Source organism: Bos mutus, chromosome 21 (genome assembly GCF_027580195.1).
Source record: "Bos mutus isolate GX-2022 chromosome 21, NWIPB_WYAK_1.1, whole genome shotgun sequence".
Classification (NCBI taxonomy): domain Eukaryota; kingdom Metazoa; phylum Chordata; class Mammalia; order Artiodactyla; family Bovidae; genus Bos; species Bos mutus.
Genome location: NC_091637.1, coordinates 5,325,659 through 5,348,514, shown reverse-complemented (window position 1 = coordinate 5,348,514; position 22,856 = coordinate 5,325,659). Strand labels below are relative to the sequence as shown.

At 40.9% G+C, this 22,856-nt stretch overlaps 2 protein-coding genes across 8 annotated transcripts in view; one reads left to right on the top strand and one right to left on the bottom strand.

The window, feature by feature from the left end:
• LINS1 (lines homolog 1) overlaps nucleotides 1–5,580 on the bottom strand; it is a 35,477-nt gene extending 29,897 nt beyond the window's left edge. The window contains exon 1 of one of the 4 annotated variants that reach the window (XM_070358140.1): nucleotides 5,446–5,580. The gene's annotated coding sequence lies outside the window, so the exon portion shown is untranslated. Of the gene's footprint in view, nucleotides 1–5,071 lie in introns of all 4 variants that reach the window. The other 3 variants (XM_070358141.1, XM_005888959.2, XM_070358139.1) reach the window with 3 other exon arrangements.
• Nucleotides 5,581–5,833: 253 nt separating this feature from the next.
• The window catches only part of ASB7 (ankyrin repeat and SOCS box containing 7), a 57,496-nt gene continuing 40,473 nt past the window's right edge, over nucleotides 5,834–22,856 (top strand). The window contains exons 1-5 of one of the 4 annotated variants that reach the window (XM_070358820.1): nucleotides 5,834–6,363; nucleotides 6,517–6,608; nucleotides 14,199–14,322; nucleotides 15,097–15,119; nucleotides 16,239–16,507. In XM_070358820.1, the coding sequence (XP_070214921.1) occupies nucleotides 16,297–16,507 (211 nt within the window). In that variant the 5' untranslated portion in view covers nucleotides 5,834–6,363; nucleotides 6,517–6,608; nucleotides 14,199–14,322; nucleotides 15,097–15,119; nucleotides 16,239–16,296. The remainder of the gene's footprint in view (nucleotides 6,364–6,516; nucleotides 6,609–14,198; nucleotides 14,323–15,096; nucleotides 15,120–16,238; nucleotides 16,508–22,856) is intronic. The other 3 variants (XM_070358819.1, XM_070358818.1, XM_005888960.2) reach the window with 3 other exon arrangements.

The window sequence follows — 22,856 nt, the reverse complement described above, 5'->3', positions numbered from 1 at the left end:
TTGCTAAAAATATTATGCAATCTAAACTGCTAAATCAGTGAAAAGTTATAGTTTAAGAATTATCAAATTTGACATCACCAACACAATAAATCAATTTAGAATTATCTAGTAGCACATTCTCTATGCCATGTTCCCTGGTTGTGATATAATTACCTCGGTAATCTCGCAAACTGTTGCAACCTGAACAAAGGATTTCAAATGACCAGAGAAAAGGAAAAGCTAGGACACAACTCAGATACCAACTTCTGTTAAGCTAGGAGACCTTCATGTCTTGGTTGAAGCAACATTTAGCAACACACTGAGCTGCATGGGGCTGACGATGCTGTGAGACTGAACATTTCCTCCACAACTTCACAGATTTATTCGTTTATTTTATTCTTTTTGGAATTCAAAACTGCCTGATTCTATAGTCAGTAAACTTTATAAAACTGAACTTACAATTTACATTCATACTGGTAAAATACCCCTGTCAACAGTTTTTTTTTTTTTTTCACACTGGAGTCCCATTGCTAAGAAACCTGAAAATCACTGGCCCAGATAACTCATAAAGCCTCTCTGCAATTCCAGAACCCAAGAGTGCTAGTGGACATCAGGTAGCAATCTGGGTTTCCAAGAAGGAGGCAGCAATTATTTAGGCAAAATGTACCAATAAAGTCTCATAACACAAGTTTTTTTATTTTGGCCATGCCATATGGATCATGGGATTTTAGTTCTCCGACCAGAGAATGTATAGTCCAAACCCCTTGACTGCCATGGAATCCCCCAGGGCACATGTATTGTGGAAAGTGTATGAAATGTCTGAAGACAAAAAAAGAGTATGCAAAAATAAAGTTGGTAGTTGTATTGAAGTTTAGGTATTATAAGCTGTTGTCCAAACTTTCTGTGATGTTATTTGTTTTTATAATAAATCAGGAAGAAATCATGAGAGAATTGAAAGATCAGAAGTTGCTAATGTATCATACCACTTAATATGTCTGAATATAACTGGTTTCTAGTTAAAATTCAGTTACGTATTTTAAGGATAAAGAGAAATTAAATTTTTTTTAATTGGAAATTATACATACAAAAATATGTAGTAGCCTTCACAGTAGTTTTTTTAGGAAGAGTAATTCCAAGTAAAGTACCATTGTTCCACACTCCTGTTGAAATTCCTTTGGAAACTGCCTGCAGTCCTGCACATATTCCTTTGAATATACAGTTAGATACTACACTTCCTGGGTGGGTTTGGTTTAAAAAAAACAGAAGTTTTTAAAAACTTATCCTGTATAATTTTCAGCCTGGCTCTTAATAGTATAAAACTTCTATTTTTTTCTAATTTAAGCAAATGTTTAGTAAGAATGTTCTTCTAAGAATTTGTATTTTCTAAAAAGCCTTACACAGAACAAGAGAAAGAAGTCTTTAGGGCTACCAATGTGACTATTAACACTGATCCACCCTATTTCAGTGCCTTCTCTATCATGCATGATGGTTCTCAATTTATAATACATCTTTTCACTCTCCTACCCCTGCCAAGTCTTTAAGGCTTTTTCCTAAAGGGAGTTTCTGACTACAACATCATCAGAACTGCTGGCCAAAGGGGTATATTCTTTAAAGGAAAAATAGTCACATGTTCACATAGATAATAATTGTGTAGTCCCTTCACTAAAAAATATTTTGCTTTGGGATTTCTCTGGTGGGCCAGGGGTTAAGAGTGTGAGTTCCCACAGAAGGGGGCATAAGTTTGATTGCTGGTCTGGGAACTAAGATCCCACGTGGCGTTTGGTGCCGCTAAAACAATAAATAAATAAATAAATTTGCCTTTTTCTGAACACAGGGAAGCCTGGCATGCTGCATTCACGTGGTTGCAAAGAGTTGGACACGACTTAGCAACTGAACACCACCACCATACACACACAAATTCCTGACAAGTCAGTCTCTCTTGGAGCCCCTTCTCCCTCTCTGGAGATTCCCTCTCAGACATCCTTGCTCAGTTCTTCTCCTGCTACAGTCATTTCTGGGTAGAAACTGGTTCTAGGACCCCTCACAGGTACCAAAATCGGTAGATGCTTAAGTCCCTTATTTGCATATAATCCAGGCACATCCAACATTTGTTGGATCAGAGAGAAAACAAGGGAATTTCAGAAAAACACCTACTTCTGCTTCACTGACTACTCAAAAGCCTTTGACTGTGGAAAATTCTTAAAGGGATGCCAATACCAGACCATCTTACCTGTCTCCTGAGAAACTTGTATGCAGGTCAAGAAGCAACAGTTAGAACTGGACATGGAACAACAATCTGGTTCAATATTGGGGAAAGGAGTATGTCAAGGCTGTATATTGTCACTCTGCTTATTTAACTTATATGCAGAGCACATCATTCAAAATGCCAGGATGGATGAAGCATAGGCTGCAATCAAGATTGCCAAGGGAAATGTCAACAACCTCGAATATGCAGATGACACCACTCTAATGGCAGAAAGAGAAGAGGAATTAAGGAGTCTCTTGATGAGGGTGAAAGAGGAGAGTGAAAAAGCTGGCTTAAAACTCAACACTGAAAAAAACTAAGATCATGGCATCCGGTCCCATCACTTCATGGCACACAGAAAGGGAAAAAGTGGAAGCAGTGACAAATTTTATTTTCTTGGGATCCAAAATCACTGCAGATGGTAACTGCAGGCATGAATGTAAAAGACACTTGCTCCATGGAAGAAAAGCTATGACAAACCTAGACAGAGTATTAAAATGCAGAGACTTCACTTTGCCAACAAAGGTCCATCTAGTCAAAGCTATGGTTTTTCCAGTAGTCATGTATGGATGTGAGAATTGGACCATAAAGGCTGAGCTTCGAAGAATTGATGCTTTTGAACTGTGGTGCTGGAGAAGACTCTTCAGAGTCCCTTGGACTACAAGGAAATCAAACCAGTTAATCCTAAAGGAAATCAATCCTGAATATTCATTGGAAGGACTGATACTGAAGCTAAAGCTTCAAGACTTTGGCTGCTTGATGCAAAGAGCTGACTCATTTGAAAGGATCCTGATGATGGGAAAGATGGAAGGCAAAAGAAGAGGGAGGCAGAGGATGAGATGGTTAGATAGCATCACTGACCCAATGGACATGTATTTGAGCAAACTCTGGGAAATAGTGAAAGACATGGAAGCCTGGTGCGTTGCAGTCCATGGGGTCTCAAAGAGTCGGACACAACTTAGCGACTGAAGAACAACAGTAACAACAATGCACATCCTCTCCTATACTTTAAATCACCTCTGGCTTACTTAGAATATATTATACAACATAAATGCTATGTAAATAGTTGCTAAGCTGGTGGCAAGTTCAAGTTTTGCTCTTTGTAACTTCCTGGAACTTTTTTCTTTTTACAAATATTTTTGACTGGAGGTTGGCTGAAACTACAGAAGCAGAACCCATGAATACAACAGAGAGCTGATTGTAGTCTCCTTAATGTTTCACAGTCTCTCAATATCTTGAATTAACATCTCCACACTAACAACTCCAGAATCCACAGTTAGGTTTAGCTCTCTTCTAGGGTCCACTCTCAAATATCTAAATGCCAGTGGAGAACTCCACTTGGAATTTCCACAGCACCTTCAGCACAAACTCAACTCACTCTATGGTCTCTCAAAGTTGCCATCTCAGTATATGGCACCTGTATCGCCTAGTCACCCAAGCAAGAAACCTGGCTATCTTTCCAGACCCTCTCTCACCTCACTTCTTTCCACCCTTATGGCCACTGTTACAGTACACCACTCCTACCCTGGACAACCACAACATAGTCCTTGCTAAGTAGTTGTTTCCTGACACGCACTTCCTTCTGAAAAACATCTCCACTTTGATTCAGATAAAGTACAAATTCCTTAACATGGCTTAGCATGCCCTTCAAGATCTGACTGTTGGGGTCTTGTTAGGTCTGTGCCCCACAAATTTAGCTCCAGGTTTTCTCTGAGGGCCTCAGAAACTCTGTGCACTTTAAGGACTACTTTTCTTGGCCCATTCTCCCTAAAATCATACTCAGCCTTTCCCCTCCCACTCTCAACCTTCAAGGAGGAAACCTCCAGTCTTGGGGAGCCTACCACATATCCAAGTCAGGATTAAGGGCCTTGGCCAAGTGCTCCCTCAGGCTATATATAGTATTTGTCTCACTGAATTGTCTGCAATAATTTTCTAATTTGGTTTCCCCACACTTGATTATGAGCTTCCTTGGGTAGGCCTGAGCCCAGTTTGCCTACCTAAGCCAATAAACAGCTCATGTAGAAGGCAGAAAAATGAATATTCTTGATAAATGCATGATAATGTACAATAAAATAGCAGGATATCAATTTGAAATGTTTGCAGTGACCCCCATCTGCCACAAAACATCTTATTTTATTACATAAAAGTAGTTGATATGTTGAAATACATACTTTCTTTATACAATTAGATAGGCGTTTCTTGAGGACACTGGTGGTAGCCAAACGTCTGCTGTACTGGGTGACTAAGTTTAAGATAATGTCAACTCTTGCCTGGACTACCACAACAGTCTTTCACATCTGCAGTAACCTCACTCTCAGCTACAGCCTTCTCCACTGAGCAGCCAGTGATCTTTTCAAAACATAAATAGATCTTCCCGACCACCTGCTACAGGGTCCTGCAAGATCTGCAGCCTGTCGTACACCCTCCACTCCCACAACCAACTTCATTATCAATCAGTTTCCCTGCTTGACTAGCTGGCCTTCTTTCTTGCAGTTCCTAGCAACGGCAAAGATTATTCCAGTCGGAGACTTTGGACTTTGATGTCTCTGCCTGCAAAATTCCCCCCCGCCCCGGCCCCTCGCCTCCCCCCCCCCGCCCCTTGATCTTAGCATGGCTGTGTTCCTCACTCAGATGGCGAGTCAAATATCACTTCCTCAGAGACCCTTACTAGCTAAAAGAGCCATCACGTCCAAGCCAAGCTCGACCCCATCGCTATCTAGTAAATAATTTCGTATCTGTCAGTCTCTTTGCTAAAGCGTAAAGCTCCACGAGGGCAAAGGATTACATATATCTTGTTCGCTTTTGTCTCCCTGACGGCTAGGACACTGACCAGCTTAAAGTAAATACCTGGTAAGTGAAAAAACGCACTTAATAAACACGGCCATCTCCCACATTTTCCACTCTTTTCCCTTTCATTCGCAGAATTCTCAAGGGCCGCTGTCCTCGCAGGAAAGCCCTTGAAGCGTCACCGCCAAGGCACAGTGTCCTCTTCTGAGTGAGGCGAGGCGCGCCCAGCCGGGAGCTAACGGCGCCTCAGGCCCTGGAGCGCAACCTAGGAGCCGGCGCTCGCGACTGAAAAGCACCGAGGGCGGCGGGACGAGGAGCGCCTCTCCTCGCTTCCTGGAGACTGACACCTCCTCAGTCCTAAGCCTCGAAACAGCCTCTCATCGGCCGCACAGCCGCTTCCCCCGTCGCCGAGGGTAGCGACCTCTTCCAGTTACCTGCTGGAGACCTGCCTCAAGCCACGCCGCCTCCGCATTGCCGTTCGAGCAAGCGCCGGCCCCTTCCGGGCCACCGTAGTTCACAGAACGTACAGGGCGCTGCCTCCACCCGCTTGCGCAGAGGTCCTGTTCGGCATATAGTGTTTCTTAGCAACCGCGTGGAGTCCCTCCGCCAGGGGCGGAGCGTCGGGAGCCGCGAGGTGCGGGGGTAGGGGGGGAGTGAATGTGGCCAATCAGAGGCGACTCCTAGCCTCGCTCGGCACGCCTCCTCTAACTGTCGCGAATACGCAGGCCGCTTTACGGCAGGCAAGGGGTGGGGGCCGCTGGGGTAAGGAGGAGAGAAGGAAGCAACCAACCAACCAAGTCCCCCTCACCCCCTACCCCCCCACCCACCTCAGACCTGGTTTACGGCTCCGGGCTCCGGCTCCAGTGCGGCCGCTGATTGGCTGCTGAGGGTTTGGTCCCATCCCAGTGACCCCAAAGTGCTGGAGGGAGGGGGCGGGGGTGGCCCGGTGCAAAGTGCATCCCGAAAGCCCCCTGCCTGGCGCCCCGGCGGCCGGCACTCCGGGCTCCGTGAGAGCCAGGCCCTCGCCGCCCCGAGCCCTCCCGGGCCCCTCAGTGGCCGGGCGCCCCCGGCCAGGAGCGCGGCAGCCCCCTGCCCCGAGCGCTCGGACCGGGGCTGCCCCCCGCCCGCGCCGGGACTTCCTCCCTGCACCCCTGCCCCAGGACGCTCGGCGGCCACCGCCGCCGCCTCCGCCCGGCCGGGCCATCTGGATGCTGGCAGGCTGGGGCCGGGAGGCGCCGCGGAGGAGCAGGGACAGCCGGGTCCGGCCCTGCCCGGGCTGTTTCCTCAATGGAGAAGTTGGTGAGTGTGGAGGCGGCTGGAAGAAGGAAGGGAGGCAGCAGCTGAGGAGACAGGTAAAAGTCGGTTACCCCCGCTGAGGGGAAGGGGCCGGTCCGGGACGGAGGGGAAGCCTGCCGCTTCCTGCCGGCCCGCCCCGCTCTCTGCCCCGGGGCCCCCTCCGCCCCGGCCCCAGGGCTCTGCCCCGCTCACGGGTCTCTGATTTTCAGGTGTGAGCTGGCTGGGGGGCGAGCGACGGCAGGAGAGGGTCTACCCACCCGCCCGAGCAGCCGCGGAGCTCTGACCAGCTTCCACCGTCAAGGTAACGAGCCAGCCCTCCCCTCCCCCATTGTTTATTCCTGGCCCCTACCTCATTAATCGGTGCTTTCTTTTCTGGATAGTTACCTGGCAATGCACCCCTTTCCTGGCTTCTAGCTTTCCAGCAAAAACAAAAACGCTGCCCGTGCCCCAGTCTTTAACATTTTAATAACTTCTCTTTCCCAGGACCTTATTTTCCGCCTTTCCCTCTGAACAGTGTGTTTCCATGTGTTGCATTTGTCTTTTGGTACACTCCACCATTTACCCTGCTCGGAGACTTTGAGACCTTTTTGTAGCTCCCCCAGCCCCTCTTATTCTCATAGGAATTCCCCAATTCCTTATTAGTTGCTTGTTAATTCTGGATGACTCTGCTTTTTAATTAAACCACAATTTTCTGTTTTCCCCTCTTCTTTGCTATCATTCCTCTACCTCCATCAGAATATCTTTTGAGTTACCTCACAAGAGTTCGTGAAGGAAGGTTCAGTAATAGCTTGAAATTTGTGAGTTTCAGAAAATAATGTGATTTTTTTTCCTATAGCAAAAAGTGAATCTGTGTACCTTAATAATGTGAATGATATGAAAGCAATACTCTCCTGAAGCACTTATGTATAATTAACTCTGGGCTTTTGTGTGTTTCTGTGTGACAGATGTGTAAAGGCTATGAAACTCTTATAAAAAGATAAATCATATTTGTTATATCTCAGATTTTCTAGTACTTATAAAACTTTATGCAATATTTTGTTAATCATTTGACGCTCAAGAATTTAAAAGCAAAAGAATATTTTGGTGTGTTTAGAACGTAGGGTTTTATTTTGGCACTTTTCATAAGATTTCTCATTTTGAAACCCTTGTAGAGAATTTGTTAGATTGAAATTTAAGCATCTGTATTTTGTTGCCACCTTTTAAAATGCACTAAAGGTAAGTTTAGGGCATTCATGTAAGTCCTAAAGAGGGGATATAAATAGGGAAATCATGTAAGAGTTAATTCAGAAATGAGCCAAGTAATAACTTCTCTAACATCCAATAACAGGAGTATAAAGTCTCTTGTTAATCTCAGAGTTATTTTAATATCACAGATTTTTTAGGGAATTTTACATGCAAGGAAGTGCTTATAATAGCAAAAGTTGTTAGGAAATCTTTGACTTGTTCTCTTCCTCTGGACTTTCTGTCTTCCGGATAAAGAAATGAATCTCTCACCTGATTCTTCTAATTGTCAAGGTGCAGCTAAAGATACTTTTAAAGGGCTTTGAGGGTTTGCGTATTCTTGAGACCTGGAACTGGATACCAAAATGAGAACGTATGCTACTGAATGGGGTTTAGAATCAGTATTGACTAATGACTATTCCACAGTGAACATTTAGGGCACCTTTTGTATGTACACGTAGAGTGCATGTATGGTCAGCCATGTCCGGCTCATTGTCACATGATTGACTGCAGCCCACCAGGCTCCTCTGTCCATGAAATTTTCCAGGCAAGAATACTGGAGTGGATTGCCATTTCCTCCTCAAGGGGATCTTCCCCACCCAGGGATCAAGCCCACATTTCTTGTGTGTCCCGTATTGGCAAGCAGATTCTTCACCAACTGGGAACCTGGGAAGTTCCCTCTGTACATGTAGGGTTCACTGCATTTCAGTAAAAGCTAGGTAGAAGGCAATTTTCATTATTTAAATATGTGAATCGCCAGAGAAATGCCTAATGATTACTTTAGACCTTTTAAAAAATTGCTAAAATACTTGAAGCATGTTTTTAGGGTAAAGATGAATTACATGTACTTTCTATTCAGGCCTTCTCAGTTAAATATTTTTCTGCTTTAGATTGAACTCTAGCATGTTTTCATTTCTGAGGGGTTTTATCACCTGTGCTGAGTCAAGTATGTAAGGTAAAGAGAGAACACTACTTTCCTCTCTGTTCTTTCTAATTTCTTAACTATTTCATTGATCCTCTCAGCTTTTAGTGGTTTTTCTAAGATTATGGAGTATATATAAATTGTCAACATCTGTTCCTAATGTTAGCATGATTGAGAGTATTTGGTCTAGATTATGCCAAACATTTAGTGTGAATACTGTATTACCAAAAAAGTCTGTTGACTGATTTATATTCTTCAGTCTGGTAGTTAACTTTGTGTTAATTCTATTGTCAGTCACATGGTTTTGAAAAGAAAAAAGATAAACACCCAGCTTTTTTGGTAACCAAGTAAGATTTATGACCCCATAGGGAGAATCACTGATTTTAATTGAAGTGATGCATTTTGAGTATGCTGTGGCCAGTACTGACTGTCTTCATACCTAAAGTGATGCCATTCACAATTATATTATGACACATACAAATACCGCTTTATTTTGTTCACATTTAACTTTGATAATATAGAAGTACATATGATTCCTAAAAAGTCTGTAAAATCAGGTCATTTCTGTAAGCATATCTAATACCTGACTTTCAGCCTTTTCACTTCATCTTCAACAGAAAGTATGCCCTACGTAGAAGACTTATCTCCTTTCTCATAAACTTAGGTACTGATATGAGGCTGCTAAGATGGTAAGGCCAGACATAGGTTAAAAAGGTAAGGTTGACAAGATTTCATCATTTATAATACTTGTGATTTACACTTTAAATTGAGTTGAAGTAAGTGAACTACAAAATTTCCTCTGTTGCCTTGTCCACATTGCATGAAAATTGTTGGTCTTTCTGTCAGAACTTAGGAAGCTTGTAGAAAAGTTGTACATGATAATAAATATTTGTTATATGGAGGCCCAGTAATTTGGAGGAAATATGAATACCCTCACTTGTTTTAGAACAGAAACACTGTGGTACTCAGCCGAGTGATACTAAAATAACACTTCTACTTCATTTTGGGTTCCAGGCTCTTGGTTATATGAGTCGACCTCATCAACATCCATCTCAGCCATGTTACATGCTTTGGGCATTGTAGTGTTTCTGCATCTATCTTCCCTCTTGGGATTTGTGAGCTATTCATGTTTTTTGGTTTTTTTTTTTTTCCCCTTAGATCTAGTATCCTTGGAGTTACTGATTTTATTTCCTTACAGCCTGTATCTCTGTTTATTCTGCAAAGAAATGCTTATTTCTTTTTTTGAGTAGCAAGCTGTTACCTTGTTTCCAGTTCGTGTGAAATCTGAAAGCACAGTTCTAATTTGTGTCCCTTAATCAAAAAATGTGTGGCCTTTCAGTGAAAGTAATATGCAAAAGCTATTAATGACTAATCATTTATGCCAAAGGAAATTGGGGACATGTGGGCAAATTTGGTGCAAGTTACATAATTTTAGACAGATCTTAAATATATTTTGCTTTATAGCTATTTTATTCTTTATTCTATGAATATAGATTTCTTTTAATTATATGAAGCAAGAAGCTTTGGTTTTAACTTAATGAGGTTCACTTGATATCTGTATGGAAATTAGATGGCATGTAATTCCTAAATTTGTAGTTTCTAATATGGTCAACATTGTGAAAGCTCGGAGGCCTAGATTGTTTTCTTTTTTAAGAAAAGTGTAAAGTAGAAAAGATGAATTTGTAAAATTTAAACACTATTAACATTGGGCAGTAAAATCTTTTATAAAAGTGATATACATTGGGAAGCAGTTCATTTTGATACATAATTCTGAAGTCTTCCTTGTTAGTGTGTTTTTTTTTCCTTTTCTGACTGAAACCTAGAATGGAATTTCTAAAGATTGCATCCTCAGAGTTTTAGTCATTCTGAGTCAACTTGCATTGTACATATGTTTACTTAGAAAATTGACTCCTTCACCATTTTCTTTTATATGTGACTCCATGAGCTATCAGATTTTCAGACTTGGACTTTTTGAGGGGAAATAGATTTTTTTCTGTCTTATCTCTGGACTTCCTCTGTAGTTTTTAATGGTAACTTTACCACTGAATATTACGTTAACTTTCTAAGTTCAGTAGCCTTTTTCCCTTTATTTACACATACATGGATGGTTATACTCTATTAAATGCAAACTTTCATAAAATTACACCACGATGAAATTAAGTTGCTTGATGCTTTGGACTATTAGGATATTTTGGTAATAAGTCTTTGGCCTTCATAATTTAAGAGGACAGGAGTCGTGTGTGCATGGTATGTGTGTGTGTGTGTGTTTTCACATAAAGACTGAAGCACAAAGTGCTTTTTTTGCTTTAAACCTGTGTTTTTTATTTCTAGAGCTTGGTATGGTCAGAATAAAGAAAAATGATCCTAACCATTCTACAAGTATTTGATTCATTTGAAGTATGCGAAAACTCTGTAAGTTCTCTCCAGGGATAATACCAGTGGCCAAAGACTCATAGTATGCCAGGCACTATAGGGTACTCAGTAGACTTTCGTTTGTCTGATTGGAGTAGATGGTGTGGGATTATCACGAGCTGTTTGTGCATCTTGCATATAGAGAGGAATAATTGAGTCACTTTGACCTTTAACACAAAACCTTTCTTGATATTATTAATAAATTAATGCCATTTAATATTCTCTTCAACCTCCACCTCACTTGCCATCCCCCACCATTTCTGCTGCCTTCGTGGAAGTGGTGATGGATGTATGGAAGGCAATGATGACAAAAACAAGGACTCTTAAAGACTCAAGACTGTGAAAAGTCATCTTCACTTTTCTTAGGAGGACAGGGGTTACCGAGGAAATACTTAGAAGTAAGGCATCCGGTGGTGTTCGTTCTTGAAATGGAGGTGTGGATCACATGGAGAATAATGACATATTCTGTGTGGAAATGCTGCAGGCTCATCATTGAAGACATTAGTTTGCATTTTTTATTTTAGTACAGTTTTATAGATGTGCAGAAAAATGTTGATACAGAATTCCCATGTATTACACACTCACCTTCCCCTAACGTCTTACATTAATAGACACATTTCTCACAATTATTGAAACAGTATTGAATAGTTTTATTAACTAAAATCCATACTCTGTTCTGATTTCTTTAGCTTTTACCTAATAACTGTTCTCTGTTCTAGGATCCCATCCAGGATACCACATTCCATTTTAGTTGTCCTGTCTCTTTAGGTTCCTCTTGACTGTGACAGTTTCTCAGATTTCTTTGTTTCCTTGTGTTTGATGATCTTGACATTTTGAAGAGTTTCAGATATTTTGTAGATAGCCCCTCAGTTGGAATTAGTCTGGTATTTTCCTCATGATTAGACTGCGGCTGTGGGTTTTGGGGAGAAAGAGCACAGGTAAATCGCCATTCTCATCATATCATGCTAACAACATGATTTTGATGGTGCTCTTGATATTGGCCGTAATTATCTAGCTGAGGCACTGTCTTTCAGGTTTCCCACTGAAAAGTTCATCCTCTTTGAAAAGAGGTTCATCCTCTTTGAAAGGAAGTCACACTTAAGGAGAAAGGGGAGTTGTGTTCCACCTCCTTAAGGGTGAAGGGAGGGGGTGAATCTACACACATTATTCGGAATTTTGAACAGGAGATTTATTTCTTCTCTCCCTTTTAAAGTCAGTCAGTTGTTCATTATCAATACAGACTTACTGATACTTAGGTGTAGTTTGGGTTAGTATCTAATAGTACTTTGATTATCTTGTTTGATTTGTTCCACCATGGCTATTGAGAGCTCTTCTAGTTGGCTCCTGTATCTCCTTGACATCTTTGCGTTTTTCTTGGAGTACTTCCTTCTCTTTTGGCACTGTAAGATGCTCTAGGCTCATCTTCTGTATTTCCTGCCCAGTTCCAGCATCAACCATTTCTGTAAGGATTGTTGTTCTGTTGCTGCTGCTGCTAAGTCGCTTCAGTCGTGTCCGACTCTGTGCGACCCCATAGACAGTAGCCCACCAGGCTCCCCCGTCCCTGGAATTCTCCAGGCAAGAACACTGGAGTGGGCTGCCATTTCCTTCTCCAGTGCATGAAAGTGAAAAGTAAAAGGAAAGTCTCTCAGTCATGTCCGACCCTCAGCAACCCCATGGACTGCAGCCTACCAGGCTCCTCCATCCGTGGGATTCTCCAGGCAAGAGGACTGGAGTGGGGTGCCATCACCTTCTCCTGTTGTGTTGCTAAATTGTGTCTATTTGTGACCCCATGGACTGCAGCACGCCAGGCTCCTCTGTCCTCCGCCGTCTCCCAGAGTATGCTCAGATTCATGGCCATTGAGTCGGTGATGCTGTCTAACCGTCTCATCCTCTGCCACCCTCTTCTCCTTTTACCTTCCATCTTTCCCAGCATTAGGGTCTTTTGCAGTAAGTTGGCTCTTTGCATCAGGTGGCCAAAGTATTAGAACTTCAGCATCAGTCCTTCCAATGAATATTCAGAGTTGATTTCTTTTAGGATTGACTGGTTTGATTTCCTTGCAATCCAAGGGACTCTCAAGAGCCTTCTCTAGCACCACAGTTCGAAAGCATCAGTTCTTCGGTGCTCAGCCTTCTTTATGGTCCAACTCTCACATCCATACAAGTTGTTGTTCAATCTCTAAGTTGTGTCCGACTCTTTGCGACCCCCTGGACTACAACATGCCAGGCTTCCCTGTCCTTCACTATCTCCTGGGCTTTGCAGTTTTTATAGCTTGCTGTGTAGGAGTCCTGAACATGCCTAGTTTGTTTATTTAAAAGTGTTAGGCAGTTTTAAGCCAAATATTATTTATTTCCAAGTGCATGTTTGCAGAGTCTTTGGCTTCCTTGAAGAAATTTGACAAGGAAAAATAGATTGTGAAAAGAGATAAGGGTCAAAGTAGTCTGCACTAATTTGGGTTGGTTGAAAATTCTGGTCTGCAGCCGCCACCACCTGTGACGGCCACTTTTCCCCATAGCTCATCCAGGTGCTGGGCAGTGTGAACTTTCCTTGTTTAAGTGACAGAGGGCTTGGCTCACCCACCCCACTAGAATGGGATGGCAGTTCTCCCAATGAGTAATTCCTGGACGGTTTCTAGTGTAATGTGTGGAAGTCACTTTGCATGTGTTCTTAACCCTAATGGAATTCATAGATCTAGGATTTAATGGATGTGTAGAAAGATCCCTTTTCTTTTAGTTGTAGAGAATTTTTTCAGGATTCATATGGAGAAGCCAGCAAGACTGTTGTTAATCTTTTGCCTAGTTTGGTGTATGCATAATGGCATAACAGTTTCAGTAACATGATGTCTTTTGCATATACAGAAAAAAAGCATTTAAAGACAACCTCCTTTTAGTTGTCATAGATCCCATTTTGACCCTGGCTACCTACTGTATTGAGTGTACATGTATTTTCATTGTTTAGAAAGAGCAAGAAACTAATGATGTCACTTAAAAAGTAATTCAGTTCTGAAAATATATTCTGAATAGACCCCCCAAAAAATTTGTGTTTGCATCCAAATTCCAAGTATGAGATTTATTATTTTCTTTATTAAAAAAACAAACAAACTACCTTTTTAGAAAAAAAAAAATTCCGCCCGATAAATCATATCCTATACCACGTTGGAGATTAGTGTAGATGTTGAGATAATTTCTTCTAAGAATTGATTTGAGTTCATTCCTTGCTCTGTAAGTTGTTGTAATGTGCTGAAATGCTAGCTCGTCAAAAGGTAGACTATTTAGGTAGCTATGGTTCTTTATTATTTTTAGAAAATTTTCCATGATTATTATTTCATTTGTTTTCAGGTTCAGAAAGAGTTCATTAACACCAGAATCTGGAGACACTCTAAGCCCCCACTCAACAATGCTGTATGTGCACAATGATTATTAGGCAATCCACATATCAGGAAAAGGGGCATTCTTTCATAAGGTAAGTGACTGAGTGACATAGGTTGTCTGTGCTGTTCTAGGGGAAAATCCATTTAGTTTTATTTCTCATTCAGATTATCTAATGTATACTAAACACAACACTTGCTGAAAGAAAATCTGGGTTTGTTTTGATATTGTTTAAATCTTTTTCCTTGTATAGATTGCCTTAAGTGCCAAGGTAATCATCCCAGTTTTAAAAAAAAAAAATCTGTTAAAGGAGACTGTTTTGAGTATATGGTGGTAGTTTCTGTGAATTTCTTCTACTGGTCTTTACCTTCCCTTACAATGCTAAAAATAAGCAAAAACCTAGTCCAGAAGGATTCTTGGTTTTAAAATTTCTAAGGCAAGAGACTTAATTTTAATGTCAGTTGAAAAAATAATTAAGTGGAAAGATAAGGGGAAATCATGTTTCTTAAGAAAACAAATTGTCAGAAAGTTTCTCATTTTCCAGTTTTTCTTGAGGAAACAGTTCTTTGTAGCAGTGGTTTGATATTTTTTAAATTACATTACTTTGTAACGATACTTAGGAGTTTGTATCAATAATAACCATTTTCTGTGTATAAACAAGGGAGGATATTTGATTATACCATTGAGCGGTGATAACATGACCAAAGTTATGACTTAAGTTACCTTAAATTGACCTTTGTACCATCTACAGGGATAAGTCTTTCAAGGTAAATTATTATTGGTAACAAGATTGTCCCGAGATGTCTAACCTACATATGAGACCAGAATGTCTTTAAGGGACTTTCACATAATTTTTTTTTTCTTTTAGAAATGGAAGCTACTCATTAGGAGGTGAGTCTAATCTAGTCCTTAAAGTTAGCCCAGGTGGAATGGCTTCTTAGAATTATGTTAGTTTAAGTTTCTGTGTATATTTAAAAACTTAGAAATACACTAAAAAAAGTTTTTGTATGCACACATGTAGGATATAACTTTTCATCAATTCAATTTGAACTTTTCCTATTTGCATGAAGGAAAGCTCATTTTGTATTGAGTTTGAGTACGCACCTCTTTTGACCTATTAGAAAGTGTAGAAATTCAATATACTGCTTTTTACTTTTTTCATGTGGTTAATCAGCAGATTGTTTAGACTTCTTTTAAAACATTTTTTATGACATTGCTACTTTGAATATTTGTAGAATAAAACTTCTGGAAAATGGAAATTAGAGAAGTGCCAAAGAAATATGGCAAGGAGTAGTAAATCTTGTTTCCCAAAGTGGAAAGGATAGATAGAGAAACAGAAATGAAAGGAATGTAAATATAATCTGCACATTTTTTTCCCTCTAATTTGCTTAACCCCACCTACTTCCCCTTCCCCTCCCTCCAGCTTTCCACTCTTTCTGGGGCTAAAAGTAAAATATTACTGAAATATTTTTGGGAGACCAGCCTAAAGGTCTTCGCCTTTTAAATGTTAAACTGCTTCTCATAGTTGAAGGTCTTTAGTCTTCCTAGTCTATGAATTGCCATTTGATACTCAGTGTTTACTTATTGATGTGTGATAGATTTCTTGAATAGTTTATAAATTAAATTTTCCATGTGCTTTAGGTAAATGTGAAATCCTAAAACAAGTGCTCATTTGCTTCCTCTGTTGTATCCATCTTCAGCTGCCCAGCATCACCTTCCCTTTTATGTTGTATTCACTGATATTTGCTCTGAGTTTACAAAAGGCTGTAAGAGGAAATTTCCTGTTTCAGCATTTTAGGACTATGCCTTGCTTTCTTTTTGAAATCTTTTATAATCTTAGGGAAATTACTGAAAGTTCTGGTCAAAACAGATACATGTTAATTTGTTATGGTATGAATTGTCATCACTGAGGCTTACATGAGTTAGCAATGAAAAATTCTGGGGTATTTAATGAACACACTGTCAGGTGTCAGGTATTCTAAATTTTATGTATTGTGCCTACCCTTCAAGGCTGATCCCTGTGACCTAATGAATCCTTTGTAAAAAAAAAAAAGTGGACTCAGCTAGGATGTTACACCACCATTGTCGAAGGAACCCTGAACTCCAGGAAGAGTTGCAGATTCAAGCTGCAGTGGCTGCTGGGGATGTTCACACAGTGCGGAAGATGTTAGAGCAAGGCTACTCTCCAAATGGCCGGGATGCTAATGGCTGGACCCTGCTTCATTTCTCAGCAGCAAGAGGAAAGGAAAGATGTGTTCGAGTATTTCTAGAGCATGGAGGTGAGTTTACTGGGAGTAAACCTTTTTTCCCCAAGAAGAAACAAATGAAATTCTGTTTAAAGTAATGTGTGCATGTGCATATAATTTCTAATGCTTCTTTTTTCTAATACTCGACTTCTTCTTCTCTCCTTTGTAAAGATATTATGCTGAGTTTTGTTTAAAACCAGATTGTCTAAAAAATTGGTTTGTTGAATGTGCTTTTTTTCCCCCTTATAACTCTAGTTTCTATATAGCCAGATTTCCCCAGATTATTTCAACTAAAAGCAACCCTTCTTCAGGTTGTCCACTTGCTTTGTTTCAGAAGCAGAAGTGGCTGTGGTCCCAACAACTAAGAATTGCTCAAGTTCCCCCTGTTGAGAATTGCTCAAGCAGATACCATAGGCCCCTATAAATACCATGGCCTTCATGATACCCTATCTTTTGAATTTACCTCTTCTAAAAGCATTTTTGGATGCTTTTATTACTGTTTTAGCTCTTGCCCTTTCTAGAATTGTACATAGTTTCTAGGTATCCTACAAGATTACCTGAGGTCTAATTTTATATGCAGTTGGAAGCTACATTTACCATTTTATGTTTTTGCTTTGAAAAACTGTCCATTCCCATAATTAGTAATAATTGTCTTAAACTCACTTTTTTGCCCATTAGATTTCCACTTAGTTTATTTTCCTAGATTTACACTTGTACAAGTGTACAAGATGAACAAATGTATTTTTTTGTACTCATATTATTTTCATAAATTATGATGTAAAGCAGCTCAGTTGGAACTCAGGATTTATTGTGTACTACTCTAGGGCCTGGATTGCCTAACAATCATTTAGTTCCATTTCTGTGTTGTACTTTGACTAGTCAAACTTGGAAACGATTTTGAAGTACGGAAAATGTTAGAAGTCGCACAGCTGTCATTAGGATCTTGTGAATTATGTGAAGATAAGAATATGAAGGCTGTGAGCGTGGACTATCTGCAGGGCACTGCTAAACTGAGACTAGGAATCATCACATGTCTTAGTGGCTCTGAAACAAGAATTATGTCCCCCAAATAGTTGGCCGTTCACAGGACCCCACCGTTCGCTGGCCTGGGCCTCTTTTGTGGCTGTCCTCTGCCCCTCCCTGTGGCCCTTGCTCATGCCTCATTTCACCTTCAAACTTGAAAACCTCAGCACAGAAGGCCGTGAAGGAGTACTGTATGAGGAATGCCAGAAGAAAGGTCTGGAAACACTAAGAAGTGGGTGTAGAATCAGAATAGTTAAAATTCTGGTACTGCTTAGTAAAATGAAGGAACCGATCTCAGATTTTTAAATTCTACCTAGTTGTGTTACTTTCTGCGTCTGTTAGCCTTGCTTTAAAAAACTAATTAAAAAAGAAAGGTCAATTACTCAGGTAATATATGAACTTGTTTCCTTAAAACAAATAAAACACAATTTCAAATAAATTATAAATAAAGCCAAAGTCCCCTTTGGTCAGCTCCCAACCGTGTCTGCCCACCCCTGCCCAGAAGTAACTCATGGCTCTAAGTTTGGTTTGGTCCTTATTTTTCTAGATCATTTCCTAACATACTTCTAGAAAATACATCTTATTGTGTTGTGTGTGGTTTTAGAATATAAATGATATACTGACTGTATTATAATTCTGCAACTGTTATTTTTTGCTCAGCTATATGTAACTAAAGAATTTTTTAAATGTTAGGTTGGCAGACTTTTTCTGAAAAAGGCCAAATAGTAAATATTTTGGGCTTTTCAAGCCCTCCTTTTTCTGTTGTTAGCTGCTTAACTCTGCCTTTGTGGCATGAAAGCTGTCATATACAGTGTGAAAGTATGAATGTAGCTGTGTGCTGGTTGAACTTTATGTATAAAAACCAGTGGTGTTCTAGATTTGGCCTCTGGGTCCAGTTTGCTGAGCTCTATTTCTCCCCCCAACCCTGCCTCTCTGTTTGTATGTATGTGTGTATATAGATATTTTTTTAACAGCTTTTATTGAGATAGAATTCACAAACCTTACAATTTGCCCTTTTCAAGTGTACAATTGAGTAGATTTTAATGTATTCATAGAGTTGGACATCTTTCACCACGACCAACTTTGAAACATTTCCATTACCCCGAAAAGAAGTCTTGTCCCCAAAAAGAAGTCTTGTACCTATCCCATAGTAATACATACAGGTTTGTGTGTGTGTTTAGTCACTCAGTTACATCCAACTCGTTGTGACACCATGGACTGTAGCCTGCCAGGCTCCTCTCTCTGTCCATGGAAGTCTTCAGGCAAGAATACTGGAGTGGGTTGCCATTTCCTCCTCCAGGGATCTTCCTGGCCCAGGGATCAAACCCACATCTCTTGTTTCTCCTGCATCGTCGGCAGATTCTTTAACACTGTGCCACCTGGGAAGTACATATAGGTTTACTCTGTTATTTTCAACTTCTCAGTTCAGTTCAGTTCAGTCGCTCAGTCGTGTCCAACTCTTCATGACCCCATGAATCACAGCACACCAGTCCTCCCTGTCCATCACCAACTCCCGGAGTTCACCTAAACTCATGTGCCTTGAGTCGGTGATGCCATCCAGCCATCTCAACCTCTGTCGTCCCCTTCTCCTCCTGCCCCCAATCTCTCCCAGCATCAGGGTCTTTTCCAGTGAGTCAGCTCTTTGCATGAGGTGGCCAAAGTATTGGAGTTTCAGCCTCAGCATCAGTCCTTCCAATGAACACCCGGGACTGATCTCCTTTAGAATGGGCTGGTTGGATCTCCTTGCACTCCAAGGGACCCTCAAGAGTCTTCTCCAACACCACAGTTCAAAAGCATCAATTCTTCAGTGCTCAGCTTTCTTCACAGTCCAACTCTCACATCCATACATGACCACTGGAAAAACCATAGCCTTGACTAGACAGACCTTTGTTGGCAAAGTAATGTCTCTGCTTTTCAATGTGCTATCTAGGTTGGTCATAACTTTCCTCCCAAGGAGTAAGCGTCTTTTAATTTCATGGCTGCAGTCACCATCTGCAGTGATTTTGGAGCCCCAAAAAATAAAATCTGGCACTGTTTCCCCATCTGTTTCCCATGAAGTGATGGGACCAGATGCCATGATCTTCGTTTTCTGAATGTTGAGCTTTAAGCCAACTTTTTCACTCTCCTCTTTCACTTTCATCAAGAGGCTTTTGAGTTCCTCTTCACTTTCTGCCATAAGGGTGGTGTCATATGCATATCTGAGGTTATTGATATTTCTCCCAACAGTCTTGATTCCAGCTTGTGCTTCTTCCAGCCCAGTGTTTCTCGTGATGTACTCTGCACATAAGTTAAATAAGCAGTGTGACCGTATGCAGCCTTGACGTACTCCTTTTCCCATTTGGAACCAGTCTGTTGTTCCATGTCCAGTTCTAACTGTTGCTTCCTGACCGGCATAGAGGTTTCTCAAGAGGTAGGTCAGGTAGTCTGGTATTCCCATCTCTTTCAGAATTTTCCAGTTTATTGTGGTCCACACAGTCAAAGGCTTTGGCATAGTCAATAGAGCAGAAATAGATGTTTTTCTGGAACTCTCTTGCTTTCTTGATGATTCAACGGATGTTGGCAATTTGATCTCTGGTTCCTCTGCCCTTTCTAAAACCAGCTTGAACGTCTAGAAGTTCACGGTTCACGCATTGCTGAAGCCTGGCTTGGAGAATTTTGAGCATTACTTTACTAGCATGTGAGATGAGTGCAATTGTGTGGTAGTTTGAGCATTCTTTGGCATTGCCTTTCTTTGGGATTGGAATGAAAACTGACCTTTTCCAGTCCTGTGGCCACTGCTGAGTTTTCCAAATTTACTGGCATATTGAGTGCAGCACTTTCACAGCATCATCTTTTAGGATTTGAAATAGCTCAACTGGAATTCCATCACCTCCACTAGCTTTGTTCGTAGTGATACTTTCTAAGGCCCACTTGACTTCACGTTCCAGATGTCTGGCTCTAGGTGAGTAATCACACCATCGTGATTATCTGGGTCATGAAGCTCTTTTTTCTATAGTTCTTCTGTGTATTCTTGCCATCTCTTCTTAATATCTTCTGCTTCTGTTAGGTCCATACTATTTCTGTCCTTTATCGAGCCCATCTTTGCATGAAGTGTTCCCTTGGTATCTCTGATTTTCTTGAAGAGATCTCTAGTCTTCCCCATTCTGTTGTTTTCCTCTATTTCTTTGCATTGATTGCTGAGGAAGGTTTTCTTATCTCTTCTTGCTGTTCTTTGGAACTCTGCATTCAGATGCTTATATCTTTCCTTTTCTCCTTTGCTTTTCGCTTCTCTTCTTTTCACATCTATTTGTAAGGCCTCCTCAGACAGCCATTTTGCTTTTTTGCATTTCTTTTCCATGGGGATGGTCTTGATCCCTGTTTCCTGTACAATGTCACGAACCTCCGTCCATAGTTCATCAGGCACTCTATCAAATCTAGTCCCTTAAATCTATTTCTCACTTCCACTGTATAATCATAAGGAATTTGATTTAGGTCATACCTGAATGGTCTAGTGGTTTTCCCTACTTTCTTCAATTTAAGTCTGAATTTGGCAGTAAGGAGTTCATGATCTGAGCCATAGTCAGCTCCCGGTCTTGTTTTAGCTGACTGTATAGAGCTTCTCCATCTTTGACTGCAAAGAATATAATCAGTCTGATTTCGGTGTTGACCATCTGGTCATGTCCATGTGTAGAGTCTTCTCTTGTGTTGTTGGAAGAGGGTGCTTGCTATGGCCAGTGTGTTCTCTTGTTAAAACTCTATTAGCCTTTGCCCTGCTTCATTCCATACTGCAAGGCCAAATTTGCCTGTTACTTTGCCTGTTTCTTGACTTCCTACTTTTGCATTCCAGTCACCTATAATGAAAAGGACATCTTTTTTGGGTGTTAGTTCTAAAAGGCCTTGTAGGTCTTCATAGAACCGTTCAACTTCAGCTCCTTCAGTGTTACTGGTTGGGGCATAGACGTGGATTACCGTGATATTGAATGGTTTGCCTTGGAAACAAACTGTCATTCTGTCGTTTTTGAGATTGCATGGAAGTACTGCATTTCGACTCTCTTGTTGACCATGATGGCTACTCCATTTCTTCTGAGGGATTCCTGCCCGCAGTAGTAGATATGATGGTCATCTGAGTTACATTCACCCATTCCAGTCCATTGTAGTTTGCTGATTCCTAGAATATCAACGTTCACTCTTGGCATCTTCTGTTTCAACTGCTAGGTAGTGTTTATTAGTATGGATATACTATCATTTGTTTAAATCAACCTTTTTTATTTTTTGAGAGAGGCTGAAAGTTTCTCGGTAGGACATTTTATTTGTTGAGAAGGTAACACATGCATCCATATACATGGTTAACATCTAAAGGAAAGGTGTAACGAACAGACTGTTGAGAGGGAAACGTCTGCCCCTCAGCCCTGATCTCCCTCTGCTGCCCAGAGGCACGCTTACTGAATTTTTTTGTGTCCCTGAAGAGATAGTCTGTGCATCTGTGTGTGCATATTTTTCCACTGGCCACCTTCTCGCCTGCTTCCCTTTTATTAATCGTTGGTTCTGCATCTTGATTTTTTCATAAAACGTTTCACTAAGTGATTGTTCCCTTGTCACTGATTCCATTGTATGGATGTAATTTCTTTGAACTTATTCCCTATTTTGGACATTCTAATTTTTCATTTTTCTTCTTCTAGGAACAGTATTACAGAGAATGTCCTTGACTAATCTTTTTACATGTGTGAGTTTATCTCTTGGATAATTCCTAGAAGTACAATCAAAGGAATGTTAGTTAGTTAGTTTGTTTTAATGGATATTGACAAATTGTCCTCCAAGGAAGGTTGTTAATGGCTGTCCCTAGCAGGTGTGAGAGGGCCCAGGCCCCTGCCTTTGCCAGGAGTATGTTGCTAGGTGGTTTGCTCTTCTGTGCGACGTGCTCGCTTCTTCCCCTGCCCCTTGCAAAAGTGACATGAGTAGCAAAGCCTTTGCTGGACTGGGCTCTTTGCGGGTCTCTTTCTGACTGCTTGCAGGAGTTGTTTATATATTCTCTGCTGGTAGTTACATGTTGTAACAGTCTTCTCCCAGTTGGTAGCTTTTTCATTTTCTTGCTATGCTTGTTTTTATTGGGCAGAAGTTTACATTTTAAGTAAATTGTGTTTTCTTTTGGCTTATGAGTTGTGCTTTCTGTGTCTTGTACATCATACCACAGGGTCATTATTTGCCTATATTTTTTTCAAAAAAGTTTCATAATGTTTAGGACCTTAATCTATCCAGAATTGGTTTTGGTGTATCACACGGTTACAATTTCACACATAAAGGAAGCCTCCATCATCTCTTTTTTCTCATTGTTGTGCCCTACCAACATGCACGGTTCCATTAATTCTGTTGTCAGTATGTC